The 22,500-nt window shown below is 38.8% G+C and overlaps 3 protein-coding genes across 3 annotated transcripts in view; 2 read left to right on the top strand and 1 right to left on the bottom strand.

Annotated features, from left to right (window-relative positions):
- The first annotated feature begins 116 nt into the window (after positions 1-116).
- LOC138030548 (uncharacterized) lies at positions 117-2,344 on the top strand. The gene is made up of 3 exons (XM_068878445.1): positions 117-429; positions 1,167-1,307; positions 1,875-2,344. Exons 1-3 carry the CDS (start codon positions 117-119, stop codon positions 2,342-2,344), a joined length of 924 nt encoding a protein of 307 aa, XP_068734546.1.
- A 1,850-nt stretch (positions 2,345-4,194) lies between these two features.
- LOC138030549 (trypsin-like) lies at positions 4,195-16,186 on the bottom strand. The gene is made up of 8 exons (XM_068878446.1): positions 16,023-16,186; positions 14,751-14,798; positions 12,768-12,875; positions 11,427-11,537; positions 10,184-10,240; positions 9,382-9,597; positions 8,196-8,440; positions 4,195-4,491 (listed from the first exon to the last, which is right to left on the bottom strand). Exons 1-8 carry the CDS (start codon positions 16,099-16,101, stop codon positions 4,195-4,197), a joined length of 1,161 nt encoding a protein of 386 aa, XP_068734547.1. The 5' UTR covers positions 16,102-16,186.
- A 1,293-nt stretch (positions 16,187-17,479) lies between these two features.
- Positions 17,480-22,500, top strand: part of LOC138028982 (testis-specific serine/threonine-protein kinase 3-like) — a 6,164-nt gene continuing 1,143 nt past the window's right edge. Inside the window, exon 1 of the mRNA XM_068876637.1 lies at positions 17,480-18,331. Coding sequence (XP_068732738.1) covers positions 17,480-18,331 — 852 coding nt within the window. The remainder of the gene's footprint in view (positions 18,332-22,500) is intronic.

Genomic DNA, 22,500 nt, shown 5'->3' on the forward strand with positions numbered 1-22,500 from the left:
CTAGAGTAAATCACAAGAAAAACTAATAAGGAAACTCAAAAGCGTAAAAGTACAGTTAAAACTGAGAATGTGGAATATTCTCATGTTATTTTTAGAGGCACTCTCGTTTCAACAAGATGGTGTCACAATTGTGGTTGTCAGTGATGGCTGTGATCTCAAGTATTGATTTTATTGAGGCCACTATTGAAGGTTGTCACGAATCTTACTCCGTTTATGGCATGTTCCTCAAGGGTCACGTGATCAAAGAAGTTGAAGTTGGATTCCCGACAGAATGTTACATGATGTGTGGGCAGGAGTCTAGGTGTCAGAGCTACAACGTTGTCATCGGTAAAAACATCTGTGAGTTGAATTCCAGAACTAAGGAAGCCAGGCCTAAGGACTTTTTACCAGACAGGAGTCGGTATTACATGAAGCGTGCATTCAATAGAGGTAGCTATAGTTGGATTTGCTGGTGACACTTAAACAATACTTGAAGGACCATAAGAGATGATTAGACCGATTTGTTAAGGCTTGAGGGTGTATGGACCGCAACAACGAACAGTCAATGTCCACAGTTTTGAATTCGTTTATTGAACTGGAAAAAAACTAGGACAACTTTGATAGAAAATTGACGAGAACGTGGAAACAACGATTGAAACGATAACAACGACGAAAGCGACGCGAGAACGAAGTAAACGGTGTAAACGAAGAGGATGATGAAAACGATTCAACAAAAAATAATGATAATAAAAAGGAAAAAAAAAGTACAAGTTACATAAGCTTCTAAGAACCAAGTAAATAGAGAAATTCTGTAACGACAGAACCGAACGACAGAACCGAACGACAGAACCGAAGAAAGACAGCAATACTTACAAACTATGGAGCGTCTTACAGCGAGCAACTAAGTTGAATTAAATGGAGTTTGCCGAAAACAGCGTGTGACAACTTCAGGCTGGCCATTAACATAGCGGTAAAGCTTCCAGAAGGGAAAAAAACGAGATCGGTTCGATATGTCCATTTATACTGAGAAAAACTTGTGCGAAATCGCATATAAATTACTTGCCTTTTGCAGTACTAATAACGAAGAATGCACACCTAAAAAGGCGTTGATTAGCGCGAAGCAGTTGTTACATTAATAATGAACTTTACTAAGCTTGCCGAATCCATGCATACTCCTTTATCTTCAGCGCCTCTGGGGTCCATTAAAGAACTTCCAGCTGAATCTTGTTCCGAAATCAAGGCAAGTGAAGGAAGTACAATGACTGAGTTTGAGCACTGGATATACGCCGATGAAGATGCTAATCAAACGATTCAGGCTATTTGTCAAGGTAAGATATGAGTTTCTTTTATAATTCTAAAGAGGACTCCCAGATTAGTTGATTTCTGACATACGTCATGACGTGTGTTCGTCGATAGCTGAATGAGAACCATGCGGTTAGTGTTGCTGAATTGATCGAACAATAGGCTAGAGGAGAGTGAAGAGAGCTATGGGTAACGGAATTAAAAATAAAAAGAAAATGCAAAGCGTAATTTATCATTTATTACAACATAGAGTGCAAAATGACTAATTGCTTATTGGCTGAGACAGAGGGCATTTTTCATTATTAATTTTATTAAAAGCCCCGGGTAAAATTACTTTTATTATTTTCTTGTAGTAAGTGTTTTTTGCAGGGTGGTACGACTCGGGCCGTATCTGCAACTTCTGAAAATACGCTTGATATTTATCCTTAAGTTTACTCGGCCCCATGGGATTACCTGTATAAAATATGAGAATTGGTTCAGTGGTTTTATTTTAAAATTTTAATCCCATTTCAATAAAAGAGCTTTAACGCCTTGTGAACAATGCAGTTCACCGAACCCTGTTGCTGACAGAGTGAAAACAAATTCGCTTTCAGGCGTTTGGCAGAAGATTAACCAAGATCCAGTATGCTTTGGCTCTCGATACAACAAATATGGTGCTTTCAGAGTTACCAAAACTGGGAAGGTGAAGGCCATGAAACTACTGCACAGAAACGGATCAATAAAATGTAACCCAGATTATAGTGAATCCTATTGGGGCTGTACTAATACGGGTGCATACCCAAGCGATACATTGATGACCATAATCACAAATGCTAACAAAGAAGCAATTCTGCCACCTGCTGAAGAATTAAAAGCGCGTAACAACGGCGAGAAGCACTTTTACGTTCTTGAAGGGGTTGGGCAAAGGTTCGCGGAGTTGGTTTTAGAAAACCTTCCAAGTACACAGCTGTATTTTTCAAGGAATCAAGAATTGCAGATATGGTATGGACAGGATTGGGCTGACCTCTCTGAGAGTAACAACAGTGGTACGACGTGCGCTGATGTTTACGTATGGTACATATAAAAGAGGCATTTGTTTTTGGTTTAAAAGGCACTCACAGGTCGAATTAGCATGTACCGCTTTAAAAACCTTGGAAAATGTTTTCCGTCGATAATGGTTTGCACAACGTTGCATTTTACCAATGTAGATTCAAGCACTCATCTGAAAAAGATATTTCTTTATTTCGCTACAACAAATGAACTAGTTAACTCCCACTTTTTGGAGTTTATAAGGTGTCTTGCAAATTCTCCCTAGTTTCCTCGGCTAAAAGTCGATTCGCACAATCTTCATGAGCATATAGATAGCGACAGCAGGCAATCTGCTATTTTGCAAGTACATACTATGTTGGTTGTGATCTGCGCCTTTCACAAACAGACACACGCCCACAAGTTTGGTCTTTTCAGCTACTAGGACTTTTTGGAGTCTTTCTGAAAAAATCCTCAAACTCGGTGATCGTAATAGTGGCAATGACTCTTAAAGATTGTACTACGTCCACTGTGTGAAATGTTGCAATGTTGAACCAAGAGTTACAAACACTCATGTTTGTATCCCATAATGGAATGTTTGTTGTTCAGTCAAGGAAGCAATACCTTGCGTTTACCCCAACAGGGGTGAATCTACAGACTGGAGTTTCCAATTGTACTTAAATAAACTATATTTTGACGCTACGAAGCGAAATGAACTTTAACGCTTTCCTTATTCCGTAGTAAACTATCCACTTAGAGACGGTGTTGCTGGTCACATTCTTTCTCAGGTTGAATCCGTCTTAACAGCTGACCCAGGTTAAATTAGTGATCCTCATTTTAACTGGGGTGAATACGCACTCAGATGGATTGAAGAAAATTTTTTGGAGCTTGAATTAAGCTTAGAGAAAAATTACGGTCAGCTTAGGATTAGTTTTGGTTATTATAGATAGATATCAATAGACTTATTATAGAAAAGTAAACAATGAAAAGAACTGTGTTGGGTTGAGCAAGTTATAATGTAGTGATGAAGCCACAGGACTATAGATCTGGAAGGTCCGAATTCGAATACCGGTAAGTGCACAGCCCACTACGTTCTTTGTTCCCAGACTCTGTTGTAATGTTGAGATTGAATGGATAAGTGTATGAATGCAAAAACCGATGAAATGATATGAAATATTAAGAAAATGTGTTGAGATGCTCATATAAGACAGAGCTTTAGGGAAAGTATAGGTGTTTTAAATCCCTTTTTTTTTGGGGGGGGGGGGGGTGGGAAGGGGGTGAAATTGCTGTTGTAAGCTAGGTAGAGTGCATATTCAACCTAGGTAAAATGAGGATCACGAATTTAACGCAGGCAAAAACGAGTTCAACATGGGTACGGATTTGATCGACAGCACATGGTTTATTTTTTTTAAAACACATTAAAATTACAGTTTCCTATCTTTGCCCATGGATGGATTGTTGAACAACTCTACATTTGCATTTGTCTAGTACTCGCGAGAAGTCATCTCTCGCACATTAGCTTAAGCCAGTTACTGTAATCACGAATTCCGACGTTTTTATCGAAGTGTCAAAATGTTAGTTTGAGATATCGATAGAACAGAGGACAAGGGACAAAATTCAATGCAAAGAGAAGAGGTGGAGGGCAGTAAGACAAGAAAAGGTATTAAAAAAATCTGTGCGTTCGGTTTTGGACTTGTGTGGCCGGAGAGGCAGATGTATTCGAAAAGCGCGGCTAATTTTAGGGTGATTTGTACAACAACTGAATGCAACTGGTGAAATCACACGTTAAATAACTGTAGTTATTTCTTATTGTTCTATGAACATTGACGATAAATCATTTTCTTTTTACAATTGTTTACATAGTTGCACTAATCACATGAAAATAAAGGAATATCAAATTAACTATAATTAGGCATCTGAACCAATGTTGTTTTGCACCCAGTATTTGAGATCTGCAAGGTCAGCGTACACTCCATATCTTCCCTTGCGCCCGCATCCAATTCCCCAACTAACCACCCCCACCATATACCACTTTCCGTCCATAGAGCAGACCAGCGGTCCTCCACTATCTCCTTGACATGCGTCAATCTTTCCGTGAGCATACCCAGCACAGCGCATGCGTAATGTTATCTGGTAACCAAGGTCGTTATAAGAAGCTTGACAAGTGTCATGGGAAACTAGTAGAACTTCTGCTTGTTGTAGTGTCTGTTTTAGATAATATTAATAAATATTAGTCAAATATTAATTGTAACCCTCAATTTTAATTTACTGGAAAGGATAAGTCTTCGACATCAATTGAAGCAAGCGATTTTAGAGTAGACAAGCAATCTTGTCAATGTATCATAATGCACTAAGATCTGTCGATTGCTTCAAAACCGGTCTGAAATTTGTTTTAGGCAATGAAAAATAAATTTCTTATTTCATTTTGTTTAGCACTCGTCTTCCAAACCCACTTTTAGCTGGATTCAAGATGGCGGCGCATTCATCACCTGAAAACTTTTCAGCCTCGCTTCCGACTTCCACTCACTATTTTCAGCGAGTGTTTTGCATAAGAAACATATTAAGAGAGACACAGAAAGAGGAAAGGCGGAGAGTGCGGAGTATCAAATTTTCAAAAAATGTTAAGAATGGCAGTTTTGGGACAGTTATGAAGAGCACTCTTTCCTCTAACTCTTAGTTTCAAATCAGGAATCCTCGGCGTATTAAAAAACAAATCACCATGTCATAATACCACAGGCCCCCAAGCACCGTCTTAATAATAATAATAATAATAATAATAATAATAATAATAATAATAATAATAATAATAATAATAATAATCATAATAATAATAATAATAATAATCATGATGATGACGATGATGATAATAATTCACCATAATGACAAGTGGTATGACAATCAACCCTTGCTAACCGCCAAAAATGGAGACGTGAGGATTACCTGGGACATGACTATCTACACAGACAAAGTGCTGAAACATAATCGGCCAGATATTACTCTAGTGCATAAAGACACACAGAAATGGACACTTACTGACGTAGCTGTGCCAGCGGACCAGAACATCATCAGAACTGAAGAGGAGAAGGTTTTAAAAGTACCAGGAACTAGCATTTGAAATCAGAAGGATTCATGGAGCCTCGGAAGTCACAATAATACCTATCGTGGTTGGTGCTCTTGGAAGCATATCAAAAGGTGCAAAGACCTGGTTTGGCAAGCTAGATGGATGTACCTGACTTCCTTGGAAGTGTGCAATTATAGGCCATCCCTGGAACTGTTCACCCGCTGCGGCAAGTGTTACCCAGTAGAACACACGACAACTGGAGAGATCGAATCGAATCGAATCAAATCATGATAATGATAATGATAATGATAATGATAATGATAATGAAAACAACAACTGCAGAGTAGGCTCCAATGATCAAGAAACGGTATCCCACATCCTATGTGCCTGCTCAAAAAAGACACAAACACTCTACAAGGACAAGACTCTACAAGCCACCTAGTTCCATGTTTGGAGAATGATAATGCGAAAGTACTGGCATCTGAAAAAATGTCCAAGACACGGTTCCAACTAACCTGATGAGTGTGCTGGACAAACTGAACAAGGAATGGTTATAATAGAAGGAATTGTGTACGTGTCGGGAACAATACCAGCAAGGACAATGTAGAAAAATATGCAGATTAAAGATTAGGCTTGAAGAGTTTGTATCCTGGACTCAAGGTTAGCAGCGTGCAAGTAGTATTTGACTTTCTAGCTGCACACTCCATAAACTTGGCAAAGGAGTTAGCAGATATTTTGCACGATAAGAAAGCCGTAAGCGGAACGATAGAGAAGGCACAGAAATGGATAATTTCTCAGAATTGCGAAATTGTAAAACGGTTTCAATAATAGAAGTTAGTTAGCTTCATTATCTACATGACTAGGAATAGCCTTCACTTATCATTATTTTTTCATTTTGATTAGTTTTTTGTGTACATAAACAGATATTTCTAGCTTAAAGAATCAAAGGTTTTTTTGAAGTCAAAAGTAGTCATTAGACCTGGAATATTGTGGAGTTTTTTGTACTCCATCACGTCATTGATTGATCTAACAGCATCAAAGATCGTTCTTCCCTTTACATATGCACATTGGTTTTCATGTATTATCTCTGGGAGGACTTTTTCGAATCTAGTTGCTAAAGCTTTTGATCCAATCTTTTAGTCTACGTTCAATAAGGAAATCGGTCTCAAGTTTTCCACATACCTTCTATCTTTGTCTTTGTTTTCAATTAATCGAATAATTGCCTGTCGTTGCGAATTTGAGAGTTTGCCATTTATATATGCGGCGGTAAGAGAATCAACCAAAAGATTCCCCAAAATTGGCCAACAATTTTTATGGAATTCAGCAGTTAGCCCATCATTTCCTGGAGACTTGTTATTTTCGAATTTCTCTAGAGCTTTATAGCATTCTGTGTAGGTAAGTAGTTTGAAATGTACGAGCAACGGTTGCCCACAAAGCTATACTTTAGCAAAAAGACACACAGAAGTTGCCCTGGGGATGTGAAGTGTAGGCTATGTGGTCATGCCAAAGAAAGTGTTTCGCACATCCTGGCCTGGTGTACTGCACTACCTCAGAACAAGTATTTGTTTAGATATAACATGGCTTTAAAATTCCCGTTCTATGAGATCTTACCTGACCAAGATCTTCTTGAGGAAGGACCGCCGTGGTACTCGCCAGTGATGCCAAAGCTGGTGTACAAGTCAGAACAAGTAGAAGCTTGGTGGGATGTACCTGTGTATGCAGATCATCAGGAGGTGCGAGCCAACCGGGTCGATGCGAGGTTTGTGAATCATGTGATTAAGAAAGTCACGACCATAGAGATGAGTTGCCCATGGATCAGTAATCGAGAGAAGAAGAGCGAGGGAAAAACTATGAAGTATGGTCCGTTAAGGTGGGAACTGAAGGAACAATACAAAGGATACGAGGTGCACCAGTATAATATCATCATGGATGTGCTTGGCGGGTGGTCGAAAGAGACTGAGATTAGTGTGCAATCACTGGTTGGGCGAAAGACTACTCAAGTCATAGAGAGAATGCAGAAGGTGGTTTTATCGGGGCGACGCTGAACATTGCAAGAACTTTCAAAGCAGTAACATGATGATGTTAATGTCAAGATTGATAGATTAGCCATCAACAGTTATCGGCATAAGTTTTAGACAATTAGATTATGATTTTTATACATGTATATGTATATATATTTTACTTATTTATTTACGTACTATTTTGAGTTTCGCTTAGCTCACAGGTTACGCTATGCGCCCTGTGTTGCTTTCTGACACTGTGCATACAGATAGCGTTACTGCGCATAATAATATTAATGATATAATAATAATAATAATAATAATAATAATAATAACGACGATGATGATGTAAATGTAAAGGGCTACCTCAAAATACATAAATAACTATAGAAGAAAATGCTTTCAAAGGAAGAACAATTAAATTTGCTAACTAAGCACACAATTAGGAATTATAGGCGTACAGTAAGAAAGAATAGAAAAGATTAAGGAAGCTAGTAATATAATAATAAACAAAAAAGACAATGAAAGGGAAAAATACCAGAGGTTATACCTATGCAGGGTATCCGCGCGCAGCCGGATATAATAAGCTGATAGTTTTGAATCGATTTTTTAAATACGTAACTCATACATTTCATAACCAGCACCATTGACAGAAGGCATTGAAACATGACAAGACCTGGGGTCTCTATTTACACCCTTCGTCGTACCTTGATGCGGTTGTCAGTTATCTTGTCCTTCCAAAGGTTAACAGGAAGATTTGTATGGAGATCAATCAAATCTGCTATAACTATCGAAATTTTCCTTATGTTTCAATTTCATTTTGAAGTTTACTTAAAAAAAAAAATTACCTGTGCGGCGTTTCCTTGGTGAGTGGTGTGACCCCACCCCTTGACATAACACTTGCTGCCTACAGCAAAGACGAGCTTTGGCAAGCACACGGGACCCACGCGATTGTTATAAGTGAGTGGGGACTGGAGTTTGATAAGGGCCAAGTCGTAGTCGTATGTGTACTGATCATATTTTGGGTGAATTATAACTTTGTCGATTCTCACATGTTCCTCGTGGCCTTCGATCTTATTCAAATTATGTTCTCCTACCGCAAGAAAATAAGAGAATATTGTATTAGAATACGGAAAATGAGAGCAATTTACGAATGATGAATGGTATCCATTTAACACAGAAAACCATCAGTCAGGCTGAAAGGATATAATTATGCCAGTTAAAAATTTGCATTCTCTCTCAATTAGAGTGTCTTTAATCTCATTTTCTATTTATTTTACAAAAGTCAAATTTTAGCATCACATATCAAATATTATTATTATTTACAATACATTTTTACATATAATTCCTGCGTTTTTGCTTCGGTTACAGGTCACACCAGTAGCTCAGAGCTGACTAACATGGCAGCCATTTGTTCACCAGCCGAACTAGTGAGAGGTCTGGGACTATTTGCGATAAAGTCAGATTTGGGGAATTTTTGCGTTGCAAAGCAGTTTCTGACATCATCACCATGCCCATTCTCGTCATCATAGCCTCGGATCAACCCAAGGCCCTGGGAAACTCTATGTAGGCGAACATGCGCCGTAGGATTCTTATAGCCAAAAATTGGCTATTTGAATCTTACGGCGCCTGCTCCCTCCTCGTGCTAACGTGAGTGCACCAATTAGGGACGCTTTTGATTGTTCTTCACGAAAACCAATGAGAAGACACCTTGTTTCAGGGTTCCCCAGAGCTCTTGTCTCCCTCAGTCAAGAGAAGAGCTCTGGGGTCGAGATTGCACCATGCCTCTCGTTAGTTCGGCTGTTGATTTTCAAGGCGCATTTAAAGTTGAATGGCCTAAAACAAATATGAAAATCAAGAAAAAATGTATCAAACTTTCCTTGTTTCTTTATCAATGAATTAATATAATGATCTGAATACGTTGATGCCAATTCCACGTAGTCCGGGAAATTGTTTAAGTAAAGCATGTATTATTTGTTTTGGTTCCTTAGAAAACGGTATTTTAGCTTCTCGTTTTCATATAACGCAATTTACCTGCAATGATACCAAATTTCTGAGGATCACGTCCTACGTCAAAACAGTGAGCGGCGGTCACTACCCACCAGGGGCTCACAATTGAGCCACCACACCAGTGAGAGGAAGAGTAATTGAGTGACACTTGCCAAGGCCAGGCTCCTGATCGCGCACTGGTACCCCCAATGATTCGTTTGTCCAGCATCTTCGAACCACATTCAGCGCCCACTGGTACAACTAAATATGTGTTCAAAAAGAAATTGCAGGAATCTTTTCAACTTGTCTAGTAGAGTGTCTTAGACGCTTTTGTTTTCCCTTGCTAAATCAAGCAGACATAAGAGGACGCACATTTATTTGCAGAAAGACAAATACTGTATTTATACATCTACAAGCACGAAACTATTTTTTCCTTTCTATGGCAGGGAAACCAAGTGACGCAATAAGGCATCATACAAATAAAGGTAAAAGAAATGTCAAACTGTAGTCTAACATGGCAATTAAGTCAAACACTTGCGGACGTGTCTCACTTAACTCAGCAACTTTTTTCATAAGAACGCCTAATTTTGGGGTTAAGACTACTGATATTTTGTTTTCGATTTGAGCCTTAAAACGTTCTTAGCATGTTCTTAAAGTTGTGTGAACTAAGTTCGAATACAAACTGAATTGTTCTTTGGATTAGGGTGTATCATGCAATACGAAAACCACGTTTTTAATGTTAACTCTTTGTATATAAACACAAAACGGACAAACAAAACTACACTTTCACAATTGAACGCCATTGTTGCGACTAATAAATGCTAATAATTATTTCCTTTTTCCCAACCTTGTTTAATAGCTTGTTTCGTTTGAGTCAGCGTCGATGGCTTTGTAGTAACAGCAACTAAAATGTGTTAAAAATAAGCAGAACATCTAGTTCATATGGAGCTTAAAGTGGCTCAAACCAGCGTCAACACTTTTCGGAATGAATGAATGAATGAATGAATGAATGAATGAATGAATGAATGAATGAATGAATGAATGAATGAAAGACTTAAAGGGCGCGTTCGATTGACCCTATTCCGGAATAAGAATACGTGAAGTGATGATTTAAAACGGTATGGCTGGCGTTTTGAAGCAACAAGGATGATAAAGATATGTCTAAAATAGCATTGTAGCAAGTGTTTGACAATTTTCATGTGAATCTCCGTAAAAACGAAGGATTTCTAACTTCTATTCCATTTATTCCTATTCCGGAATACGGTCAATCGAACGCACCCTAAGTGTCAATGGTATTTAGCTTAAGAAAAACTAATTATGCACACTACAATTGGTGCTTCCACTTCGAAGCATCAATTGACTCTACAAAACTGTATCACCAAACAGCTGTCACATTACCACATAAAAGAAAACGATTATTGCCTATCAAAATTCACAAAATGCGTAGAATCATATAAAGTAGTAGGTTACCATAGCAACATAACGAATTCGGTGAGAAGTGTTCATCAGGTCCAGTTGAATACTCTCCTTCGCTAAGAATCCCCCGCAGACTTCACCTTCGCCTGCTGACTACTTTGCAAGAATACAAAGTGGGGGTCACCGATTTTTGCTTTTGACAGATAAGCCTTTAATTGAAGATAATCATAGGCTCTTCGTTATAATCTTAACGACCGATGTTACTAATTACTGCGCTCCTCCAAATATTTCCGAACCATTCCATCGTCCTGGCCAGATTCATTATTTTTATACCAGATCTTTAACAGCAGGTCAATTTACGTCCAGAGATCTATACTCAGTCAACAACCGTTGTCCTTTCCTTAGTAGAATTGTTGCGAGAATTTGGAATATGATTCCTCCTAAGCTACGTGACTTTAAAACCTCTTTCAAACGAAAACTACTCCTGAATTAAGGTTATGGAGATTTCTTCATTGAACCTGATGTATCGTATTTTTGCCCACCTTGAATAGCTATGCCGTTTTCTTCATATGGTACCGAAAGATTACCGTTACGTTGATTGTTCGATCGATTGATTGACAGATGAATTGATGGCAAATGACAACAGCTGAATATTATGCATTATTAATGATTACCTTGACACATGCCACATGTTTTCCGGCAATATGTTTTCAAAGACGTAGCCAGTGTCTTGTCTCCACATCGAGTCCTGTAAAAGTCGCAGTATGATACCAGGTCCTTGCACTCTTTGACAAACAAACATCACAGGGCCGAAAAAAAAAGGAAAAAGGTCTCATCATTGTACTTAGACTGGCGTAAATGAATTGAACAAGACTGATTGAACAACTAACAAAGACAAAGAAGGAGTTGGCGAATGGGGCAGACAACAACACTGGAAAAGAAGGGGTCCATAGTCTTCGTCCTTGGAAGGCCGTTTTGAAAGTTTGACTATTATTAGCGGATGAAATGGAAATTACAGCACTTTCTTTTAAGTTATTTTAAGACCTTAACAATGAAGTGTTGTTCCGTTTGGGGCTCAAGTCTGTGACCCCATCTTAGGGTAGTCCGCTTCTCAACCAACTGAGCGACCAGTGCTCGTAGTCGACTTTTTTCGAAGGTGGATAAAATGATATTCTCTGGATAATGCATTATTCTGGAGTTTTAGTTTATAAGGTAGCGTAGTGCGATGCTCGACCAGCTGTTCCACCAGTACACATATAGTCTTTTTGTTGGACTACTGCTATTATTTCGAGAGTGGATGAAATGGTATTCAGCGGAGAATGTAGTATACTGGAGATTTATCTGGCCTTATAGATAATTGTAATTGAGCTATACAAATTTGGTAGCAATTACTTATTGTTTTGTGATGCCAATAGCCTGTAGCCTAACGTAAAAGAAACGTACGCCTCGATCCGGTATCCATAGCGCGCCGGCTTAATGCAAGAGCTTAAGCACGGGAAAAGAAGTCTGGTGCTTGTTGCCGATATAAGGAGAGCTTTGATTGGCTAATTGTACCTAATTCTCGGCCTCGCTTGAGATTTTCCAGTAAAGACTTCACTCTTGGTTAATAAGCGATAATACTCCATTATGATATTGTTTTTAATCCAACTGAAGAGGAAATTCAAAATCTATAGACAGGTGCTCACGTTGGACATGATCTCAAATTTGGTTATTTCAAGACTTCCAGAACGAAAACAGCAGAGAAATTTCTCAGAATTCTAAACGAACCAGCATGGCGTTCAAAGCAACTGTTTTTCCTCATTGAGCCTTCTTTTTCTTATTCTTTTCGCGTTCTCGTCGACGTCGTCGTTGCTTACTTAATTATCCTTCCTTTGCTATTGGATACGACATAATCTGCGGCATGTCAGAGAATGATAAGCGTGTTTTTAAACCCTAGACATATCGGGAATTAATTTGATTTGAATATTATGGTAACAGCATTTCTACAAAACCTCATTTGCAAAGTTAATACCTACCACAATAGTCACAAGTCTTTCGACAATATCTCTTCAAATAATCCATATATTCTATGACCTTGCAATACGGTTCATAATAAATGCAGTAAGGAGACTGATTCTGGCATGCTAAATGCAAAAAATATATAAAGAAAAAAAACATTGTAACTTATCTTATAGGTTGATATGTATTGCACCCGAATTCTTTGTTCGCTACTTGGCCCAAGAAAATTGTTTGCCCGGGGCGAGATTACCACGTCTTGTGAGAGTATGTGTTGTGATTTAATTTTGTTTTTGGTTTGAATTTTTTGAAAACCTGTTCATTTTTTTTTTCAAACCAGTTTAAAACTTTAAGCTGTATATTTCTCAAGACCTTTCTGCACACTCACCAGAACTTGACCTTGAACTCTCCCTACCTCTGGATCTGCTGGCTACTCCTTAATCCACTTGACCAAGTAAGCAAAGGACCTTTTTGCAGCTACGGCGGCCATTTTGATTTCTATTGTTTTCAAATAGCTATTATGGGATGCCCAGGGGGCAAATACATATTAATTTGCCCCCTGAGCATCCCATAATGTCTTTCGAAACAATAGAAATCAAAATGGCCGCCGTATCTGCAAAAAGGTCTATTGATGCAAACTTCTCAGGATAATTTATAAAGGAATATTTCATTATTTACCCTGGGCCATTCTCGGTCCAAAATTGATATATTCACAAATGTGCAATGCAACACCAGAGCCACATATGGCAGGGTCACGCCAACGCAATTGTGTAAATGAAATCGATTTCTATTGAGAAATAGAGGAATGGAAGGCCACCTAAAGACAAATTAAAAGTCTAAAACATGTCATTTAATTTAGAAGACGATTTTTACAACAAGGCCAAACATTTCTTATAAGAAAAAAAAGAAGCAACTCCGCCTTTCAGGAAACAAGAATCGATCGAAGCCGAAAGAATTAATCAAATGGAACAACATATGATAACTCGAAGAAAAATGGGTTACAAAAACTCTTCACAAGAAACAATATAGTCTGTGCCAGGCTTCCAGATAGTGGGGAAAAACGGGAACTGGTTCAAAGTCTTGCCCCAAGCACACAGTCAAATTAGTGAAAAGTGGCTTCAAGAAATTATGCAGAAATCAGTCAGAAAGTTGTCAACACATCCGTTCCATGCACAGAAAATGCCAACCAGCAATGGCAGCTCCATGCAACATTCCTCACAATGTTGATCGACTTTATGGTAAAATGTCACCCGTGTACCCCAACATGCTTTAAGCAAAAGTAACTGAGATCGAAAATCATTATGCTCGAGTAGTGACCAAGTTTGGAGAAGTCCAAAAAAAGTTATTTCTCCTACAACATTAAACCTGTATGAGGTGTGTAACAGTGTACGTATCATGAACTTATGTTTTCAGAAATCGCTGGCGGATTTGTATCGGGTTCCACAGTCTCGATCTGCAATGGAATGCAGCCCATTATTTTCGGTATCATCTATTTTTAGGAAGACTACTGCTTAATTTTTGCGGGAAAAAAAGCATGGCGGTGCTGTGTTCCTGCTACGATCGATAATTTTGCATGAAGTACGAGCAATCACACTCATGCGGCTACTTGGTTGCAGACCTATTAGGGGCGTTGTGGTCAGCGGGCCCAATCTGATTGGCCATAATTTTGGGTCACGTTGTACCTCATTCAACGGGCTTCAGGATTGGCCAAAAGAAAGACAACAAGTAAGAATGTATTTAGCGCAGAAAACAATAAGTACAACACTGTACAGCCAATGAAATATACTGTTCAATAAGAGGTACGACCCTACCCATAACTTTGCGGGACCCGTATTCTATTCTAAATTCAAATAATACTGTAAGCTGATGGGCCAAATGAGAGGACCTTCTGCAAACACGCATCAAAATGTAGTAAATCGCATTATTGTGGACGGCAAAACTAGAAGCACAAAAAAAACAACAGAAAATTCCAGTTAAAAAATGGAATCAAAAAACCCTTTCACCTGCCCTCACAACTCTTAGTCTCATTTTTTTCAACGAGAACAGGTCACCTGTAAGAAAAAAAGAAAGGTTAAAGAGAATGTCAAAATTTGCTAATATAGCACATGGAAATTTCACTAAAAGAATCCTGGAAAAGCCTTCCCAAAACGATAAGTCAGTTACAACTAACTTATCGAAGTCAACTTACAAAAGGTAACTTATGCAATTGTGCGTTTAACTTAGTTACACGATCAAGGTTTTTGCGACAAGAAAGTTTCATAAAGATGTCTTACACGTGCCAGTACAAACGACAGGATTATTTTGCAAAACGTATTCCCTGGACAAGGGTAAGATAACAATCCTGCTGAACTTTGTATTTTCGTTCTGGTGTTGTAAGAAGCATATTAGTTTGAGCAAGAAAGAAATGTAAGACAGTGATGTTTCTGTGTCACTCCAACGAGCGGGATGTTGGCCTTGAGAGTCGGTCTAAGGTGCTGAGCAACGAAGAAACGCGTGTACAACCGACTGTCAAAGTTCCACGATATTTTTCCTTTACTTTGCATACGCGAGCAATATTCATCGCTAACTGGCATATTTTCCTTGATAATCCTTCGTTTGACTTCATTAAAAGTTGAATTGGACCTCATGATTAAAGAGCTGGAAATAAGGATTCCTGGATTCTCTCATGGTTTCCACGAATAAGTGTCTAGCAAATCAAGACAAAACAGTGTTCTCGATCAGTTCAAGTTTTTGTTGTGCCGTCTCAAACCTGTACTCGAAGAGCCATACCCCGGGATGTTATAAAGAGGCTTAATTTTTCGACTGGCATTAGGCTGGCATGGCTTAATTACAGGGACTATAATTAAAGAGAATGACTTAAAGAGGTTAACAGACTGAAAATGGAATATGGGGAAGGCAAAAGGTTTCCCCATAACTTTCGTTGAGCTTTTGGGAGTTTATTTCTTGCTGAAAAATGTCGCTCATCCGAGCGCCATTTTGTATCCACAGTTGCTCAAAACACGAAGGACTTGCAAAGATATACAAGATTATGAGGAAGAAACAATCATAAAAAAATCAATTAATAGAATCTGAAAGTGACTTCTGAGCCAGTTAAATTCTCGCTTAAGAGGAAATCTTTCGGTCGAAATCTGTTATCTGAAAAAATCAAACCACAAAATTTGCTTTTCAAAGCACCGTTGATTACACTGTTTCGTTAGCCGCGTCATTCATTCTTCGGTTTTGCAAAATACATGGAATAAAAACAGAGATCAAACATCGCTAAAAGCTAATCTCACCTTCATCTCGTTGCCATTCGCTTCCATGAAATGAAGGAACGACAAGGGCCAAACATACAACCATATTCAGAGTGAACATGGTTTACGGGAAAAGAAACTCTTTATCAAAGTGCAACAACACGTACTACAGTTAACAGCAGAATAGTTGTCCAAGAGTACTGTGATGTTTTTGACATTCCGTGCAACCAATACCGAGAAAGAGATCATATCCCTATAGACCCCGCGTTATACGTTATGACATAACAAAATACAGGAATGCCAACTCCAGTCTTTCATGTCAAGTTATTATTGTGCTGTGAACAAAGACGGTCTCCCTCATAAGAAGAAGGATTGCATTCTTCCTTTTGGTCATTCATTCCTTCGTGCTGTCAAATAGGTCACTTTCTTTGTTGTCTTGCCATTTATTGGCGCGGTAAAATCGCCGGCAACCCAAGAACAAAAAAATGCCTCTGAAAAATGCATTGTCAAAGAGGACTTTGTTTCTACGTTACTAAACAAATATTTTCTTAAAAAGACACAGAGATGGGCGAAAATAAACAAAAACACACGATTTACTCTAAAACGCATTTTTTTTCTTTTCTTGATTTCCTGTGGAAACATATATAGCAATGCAAATTGATTTTGGAACTGAGCTTGCCCTTGACGCTCTACGGCAGTTGTCACAGATACCCTGTGATGGCTTTTTTTTTTCTAAGAGCGCGCGCAGCCCCACGTCCAGTAAAGTAATTAACACGTCATGATAACTTGGTGGATACTGAGGTGAATGATTGTTTTAGTATATACTAAAATAGTGAGATAATATAGCACAAAAAGATGATTTTAGCTCGTTTATTCCTCCAAAGATTACAATATTTTCGGGCACAAATTCCACACGAATTGCTCGGAGGTGAATGGCAAAGGATATCCGGAGTTTGAGTAGCCAATCAGCGCGCGCGTTCAACGCTACCGTTTTAGTATATACTAAACTTTGATAACGCTACACTGAGAATTTGAGGCCTTTTGGTGGTGGTGGTGTCTCCACTGAAGTTACCTTTCAAGGTAATAAACTTCTTATAGGTTTTTTTGATCCAGTTATACTCCTTCTAAATATCATTTCCGGCTGGAGAATCCAATTTCAATGAAAAACACTCTTTCTTTCGGTGCAAGGTTTGAATTGAAGTCATTGACAAATGTCTTAGCTGTTTTGTCTATTAAATCGAAACAAATGCAAAGTTATTGACTAATTACTTTGACGCAAATAATCTTAATCATCGATTAGGCAGCAATTAGCCACCTCTATACTGCTTGGCCTTTTATAAATGCTAGGCGTAGACTAGACTTAAGGATGTAAATATAGTATTACTTTTCTTGAACGCACATAATCTCGCTGGGCCATCATCTCGCCTCGCGCGAATGACATCTTCATTTGAACCTTGAAGACCGACAAACTGTATCGCTTTTTCCGTTATTTTCGCCGCATGTCGGCTGCGTCCGATGAATACCGAGAACTGGAAAGAGCTAACCAGATCGATGGCGAAAATCCCGACGAAGGTCAAGTGACTTGCGGAAACGAGAATCCCAGCGAAAAACAAGGCTCACCTTTGCAGTTAAACAGATTGTTGCCTGTTTTGCCTCCTCAAGAACCTATTGATAATGCAGGCATGCTCCTTGCAGCCTATGGATATGTCTTAGGAGACTCTCTTGGAAAAGGCTCTTATGCTGTCGTCAAAGTTGCGTTCTCGAAGAAACTAAAGCGTCAAGTTGCCATCAAAATTATAATCAAGAAGAAAGCACCGCAAGACTACCTCACGAAGTTTCTACCACGTGAAATTGCTGTCATGAAACAACTTAATCACCCGAATGTTATCGGACTTAATGAAGCAATCGAGACCAGCTCTCGGATATTCCTCGTGATGGACATGGCGGATGGTGGAGATCTCCTTGATTACATAAAAACCAATGGCGCTATTTCGGAGAGTGAAGCCCGATGTTTCTTCCGGCAGTTGGTCGAAGCTTCCGAGTATCTGCACAGCATGGATGTCGTTCACCGCGATCTAAAATGTGAAAACATCTTGCTGGACCACAATAAAAACATCCTTCTCTCAGATTTCGGTTTTGCGAGGACACAACCTGTGGAGTACAACACTGGCAGACGCAAGCTGAGTCGAACGTTCTGTGGCTCATACGCTTATGCACCGCCTGAAATTCTACGTGGTATAGCATATGACGGAACGCGCACGGATGTTTGGAGTTTAGGCGTTGTTCTGTTTACAATGCTATGTGCTAAGTTGCCATTCGATGATTCAAACCTGAAGCTGTTAATGGAACAGGTAATAAATCTATCTCCATTTTTGCACGTATCCCGATAAATCAGTAGTGCATTTGTCGAAAGTCATGAAGCTCTTCGTGTGTAACTATTTTGAGTGCCAATAAATCGCCCTTTATCTTCAAAAACAAGACTCTGTAAGGAAACAAAGTCCCAAACACGTTTCGGGTCATATTCACGCTCTGTTCGCATAGCTTCGGGTAATTTGGCCCCTGGTTGAACAGCTCGGTTTTGTTTGGAAATTCCTAAATAGAGTAACTTAGCCTTTCCGTTGGGATTATTCATCTGTTATATTAATTTATATTGTAGATTTAGGTCCCTACTAAAACCAAGGTTGACCAGCAGAAATGATTTGATGCTACTGTGCTTTGAAGATTAATTAATAAATATAATTAACGTATTTAACCTCCTGACGGCTTTCCCTGTTTGATCAAAGTGAAGTTGAAATTCAAGACCCACTAGTACTGTTGCCTTTAAACAGTGACAACTACGGCTTATTACCTCAAGACCATTAAAAATCAACTACCAAAGTAATTACTTCGACCTATCACAGCAGTTGCAAACAGCGTAATAAACCAATTCCAATTCTAGCAATTCCATGTAACATGCTCAAAGCGCGGGAAACTCGCGCGTGCAAGTAGTAGTGATTGGTTGTGGTTTCCTTTCAATGGTTGATAAACTGGCGCGAGATTTATAAAACAATCTCCAAGCATAGCAAATGCAATCGCGTGATTACTTTCGACAGGCATTTGAAAACTGCTCTAAAAGGAAAGAACGCCAATCAATGAAATTAAAAGCACTCTTTTTTCAGCCTTAAATCACCCCTGGAGATGCTCACCTCGAAAGACCGTCGACGCGTTGAATATTGAATCGTAACTTCACTTTAATGAAACAAACAAGAAAAGACGTCTGGATGTTAAACACATCTCTCTTGTCTAATGACGGTTATGTTAATTCGATGAAAGATACAATACCTTGAACCAGAAATAACTAAGAAAATGACCCAAGAGTCAGCCGTCCGTTATGGGAAATGATCATTTGATTTACCGGAGAATAAAGGAAGGGCCTTCGCAGGAATTGGCTTTCAAACGACAAACAAATATCTGTTACGGTTCAGTTTTGTACAGTTTTCAACAACTTCAATTTTGACTTTTTCTTTGTTTCAGATTATGATAATGAATATTAAACAAGGAAAATCAAAATTGAACTGGTTTGAAGTATTGTATCTCATAACACCTCATTTGGATTTTCTCGAAAACTTGAGGCGGTCGACGAATTTCTGAAGTCAATGTGCTTTCGAAGGTTGAGTTATTGGAATGAGTACATTGTTATGTGCGTGTTTTCAGTTGTTAAAATAATTAGCAGTCAAGTTATAAAGTCTAGAAGGGGATTTAGCTTCTAAAGAAACTGTCGTTCCAGTATCGCGGCGCAGACACGTGGAATTCGTTGCCACGAGAGTTGCGCAATCTCTCTAGTAACGTAGTCTGTCGAGTGAGAAGTCATCCCAGTAGCAACTGATTAGTTAATTAATCAATTCTTATATTATGGTTAGGTTTTTCACCTCAGTAGGTTATTATTTATTGTAAGTTATTTTTACACTAGTATCGATTAGTTTAACATTGTAAATTAGGTCGGAAGATCCCCGTACGGGAGCCCTAACAAGGTTATTTGTATTTGGTGCTTGCTGCGTTGGTGGGGAAGTGAAACAAAGAAATGGGTTTACAACATTACAACATTAAACCTGTGCAGTGCTACTAATCTCTCTTTTCAATTATTTCCTTTACAGTCAGCTTGTAAACAGGCCATTCTAAAAAAAAGAGTAATTTTATTTCAAGATAAACGCTAGTTTATTAATATTGTAACTGTACAAATAATACCATTGTTACATTTAATGGTAATGTAGTTACTTACCGAAAGACAAATGTTTATGAATCTTGTATTATACAAGTGATATTGCCAAAGGAATGATTAAAGAATATCACTGTTGTTTCATTATGAAAAGTAATCCTTCTTGTGAAAGACAAAAAAGGGTTTACCTCTGACGAAGGGCCAACACTCGAAACGTCAGCTTTCAAATTTCTTTACAGTGGTCGATTTACCATATCAACTCGGTTGATAAACCCTTTTCTTTATTTCACTTCCTCACTGACACAGCAAAACAGCTTCTTTACAAACTAAACCCCTTTATCCTACATGTAAAAGAATGCTTTACTTCCACCAACCATGAACCAATATTCTTAACCCAAAAACCAAGACAACGGTTGTTTTAGACTAAACACTGCAAATAACTGATTAATCCAATAACCACAATGCTTGCCAATTCCTTACCTGGAATGTAGTATCTGACACTTGCAGACATCGGACTTATTTTGAATGGTAAGCTTTCATTTTAGTAATTAGGGTTAATTTAGGCCCCTAAAAAGTTTTAAATTCATCTGAGTGCATATTCAACTCGGGCGTTACTAAACACAGGAACGGAATCTACCGGAATAAACCGGAATATGCCGGAATGAGGCGGAATAACACCGGAATGAAACGAAATGAAGAAGAGTGGTGCCGGAATATACCGGAACGAGCTGGAATGACACCGGAATGAGGCAGAATGACACCCAAATAAGGTGGAAAATGCCAAAATTTGGTGTTTTAGTTAGCGCCGACCGATTTTCGTTTGTTTCAGTCAGCTTTTGTTGTGTCACGTGATTCCCTAAGGGAATTGCATGTGTTTTTGCCTTTTGTAACATTTGGAACACTTCGATCACGAGAAAAATTTGACAGGTATATCTGTCGCTAAATGAATAATTATTTCTTGTGGAAGTAACATTTTTTTCGTGAACAAATACAGTAGCAAGATAAACAAAATGTTATTCTAATTGATTTTGTCTATGGATTTCGGAGGCGGCTTTCAGTGTGCGAATCAGAAAACCCGTAAACATTTTTATTTCATTCTGACAGGTTAATCGTGTATTGACCAATCACAGTCAAGTTCAGCAAACCACAAACTAATTACCGTCGCTGCTTGCCTGCTTCCCACGACCCATACGTGATGGAGATATACGGAAATATATTCGTGCAAACAACCGGAAGACTCTTTTTCTCTTCCCGATTGTTGGCAATAATGCCATCGAAGTTGAATGCAGTGTTTCCTTGTTTGAAGAAAGAAGTCAGAAGCACAGAAAAAAGATCAATCGTTGATAATATATTTGCATCAAGAATTGTGAGAACATGTCGTGACTCGTTCCAAGCCTTGTTACTTCCCTTTTAATGTAAACTGTTTTTTTGTGTCAGTCTCTCTAATTCTGCAACACTTATTCATTCACAGTCTAGAATGACAAAAATTACTTTTTGTTCCTTGCCATCCCGGTCCATGCTAATCAGCTTGATTCTGGTCTCCTTCTGGTTTATTCTGCCTTATTCTGTTGTCATTCCGCCTCGTTCCGGTATATTCTGGAGCCATTCTTGTTTATTCCGTCTCATTCCGGTGTCATTCGGTTTTATTCCAGAGTCATTCCGCCTTGTTCCGGCATATTCCGGTTTATTCCGGTATGTTCTGCTTTATTTGTGTGTCATTCCGGCTCGTTCCTACATATTCCGCTTTATTTGTGTGTCATTCCGCCTCATTCCGGTGTCATTCCGTCTCATCCGGTGTCATTCCGCCTCATTCCAGCATATTCCGGTTCTTCCGGTATATTCCGTTCCGTTCCATTCCTGTGTTTGGTAACGCCCTGTTCAACCTAGGTAAAATGATGATCACCAATTTAACCAGGGTAAAAACGGATTCAACCTGAGACCGGATTTTACCTCCAATATACATAGTTAAAATTGACCTTTAATTGACCATTCCCCATAGAGGCTGTTCAGGGCTTGTGATAAAATTATTATTCAACACCCACACCCACAAACCATTTTTTTTTAGAGAAAAGGTTGGTTTAAAAGAAAAGGGAAATTACTCTTTCCGTGACACCAAATCTGATGCACGTTATCAGCTTGGGGCTGCATCCGAATAAAATGCTCAGGGACATTGTGACCTGGCAGAAGAAGTGAAACAATATTCAGGGAACTCGTAACCTTGAAATCAACAGCTTTTGGCTTCAGACTAGAATCTTTAAGTCAAGTACTGTTCGGCACAGCCTAGGTTGCCTTAAAAGCAACATGAAAATTGAGACAGTATCCCAA

Source organism: Montipora capricornis, chromosome 13 (genome assembly GCF_036669925.1).
Source record: "Montipora capricornis isolate CH-2021 chromosome 13, ASM3666992v2, whole genome shotgun sequence".
NCBI classification, from domain to species: Eukaryota; Metazoa; Cnidaria; class Anthozoa; order Scleractinia; family Acroporidae; genus Montipora; species Montipora capricornis.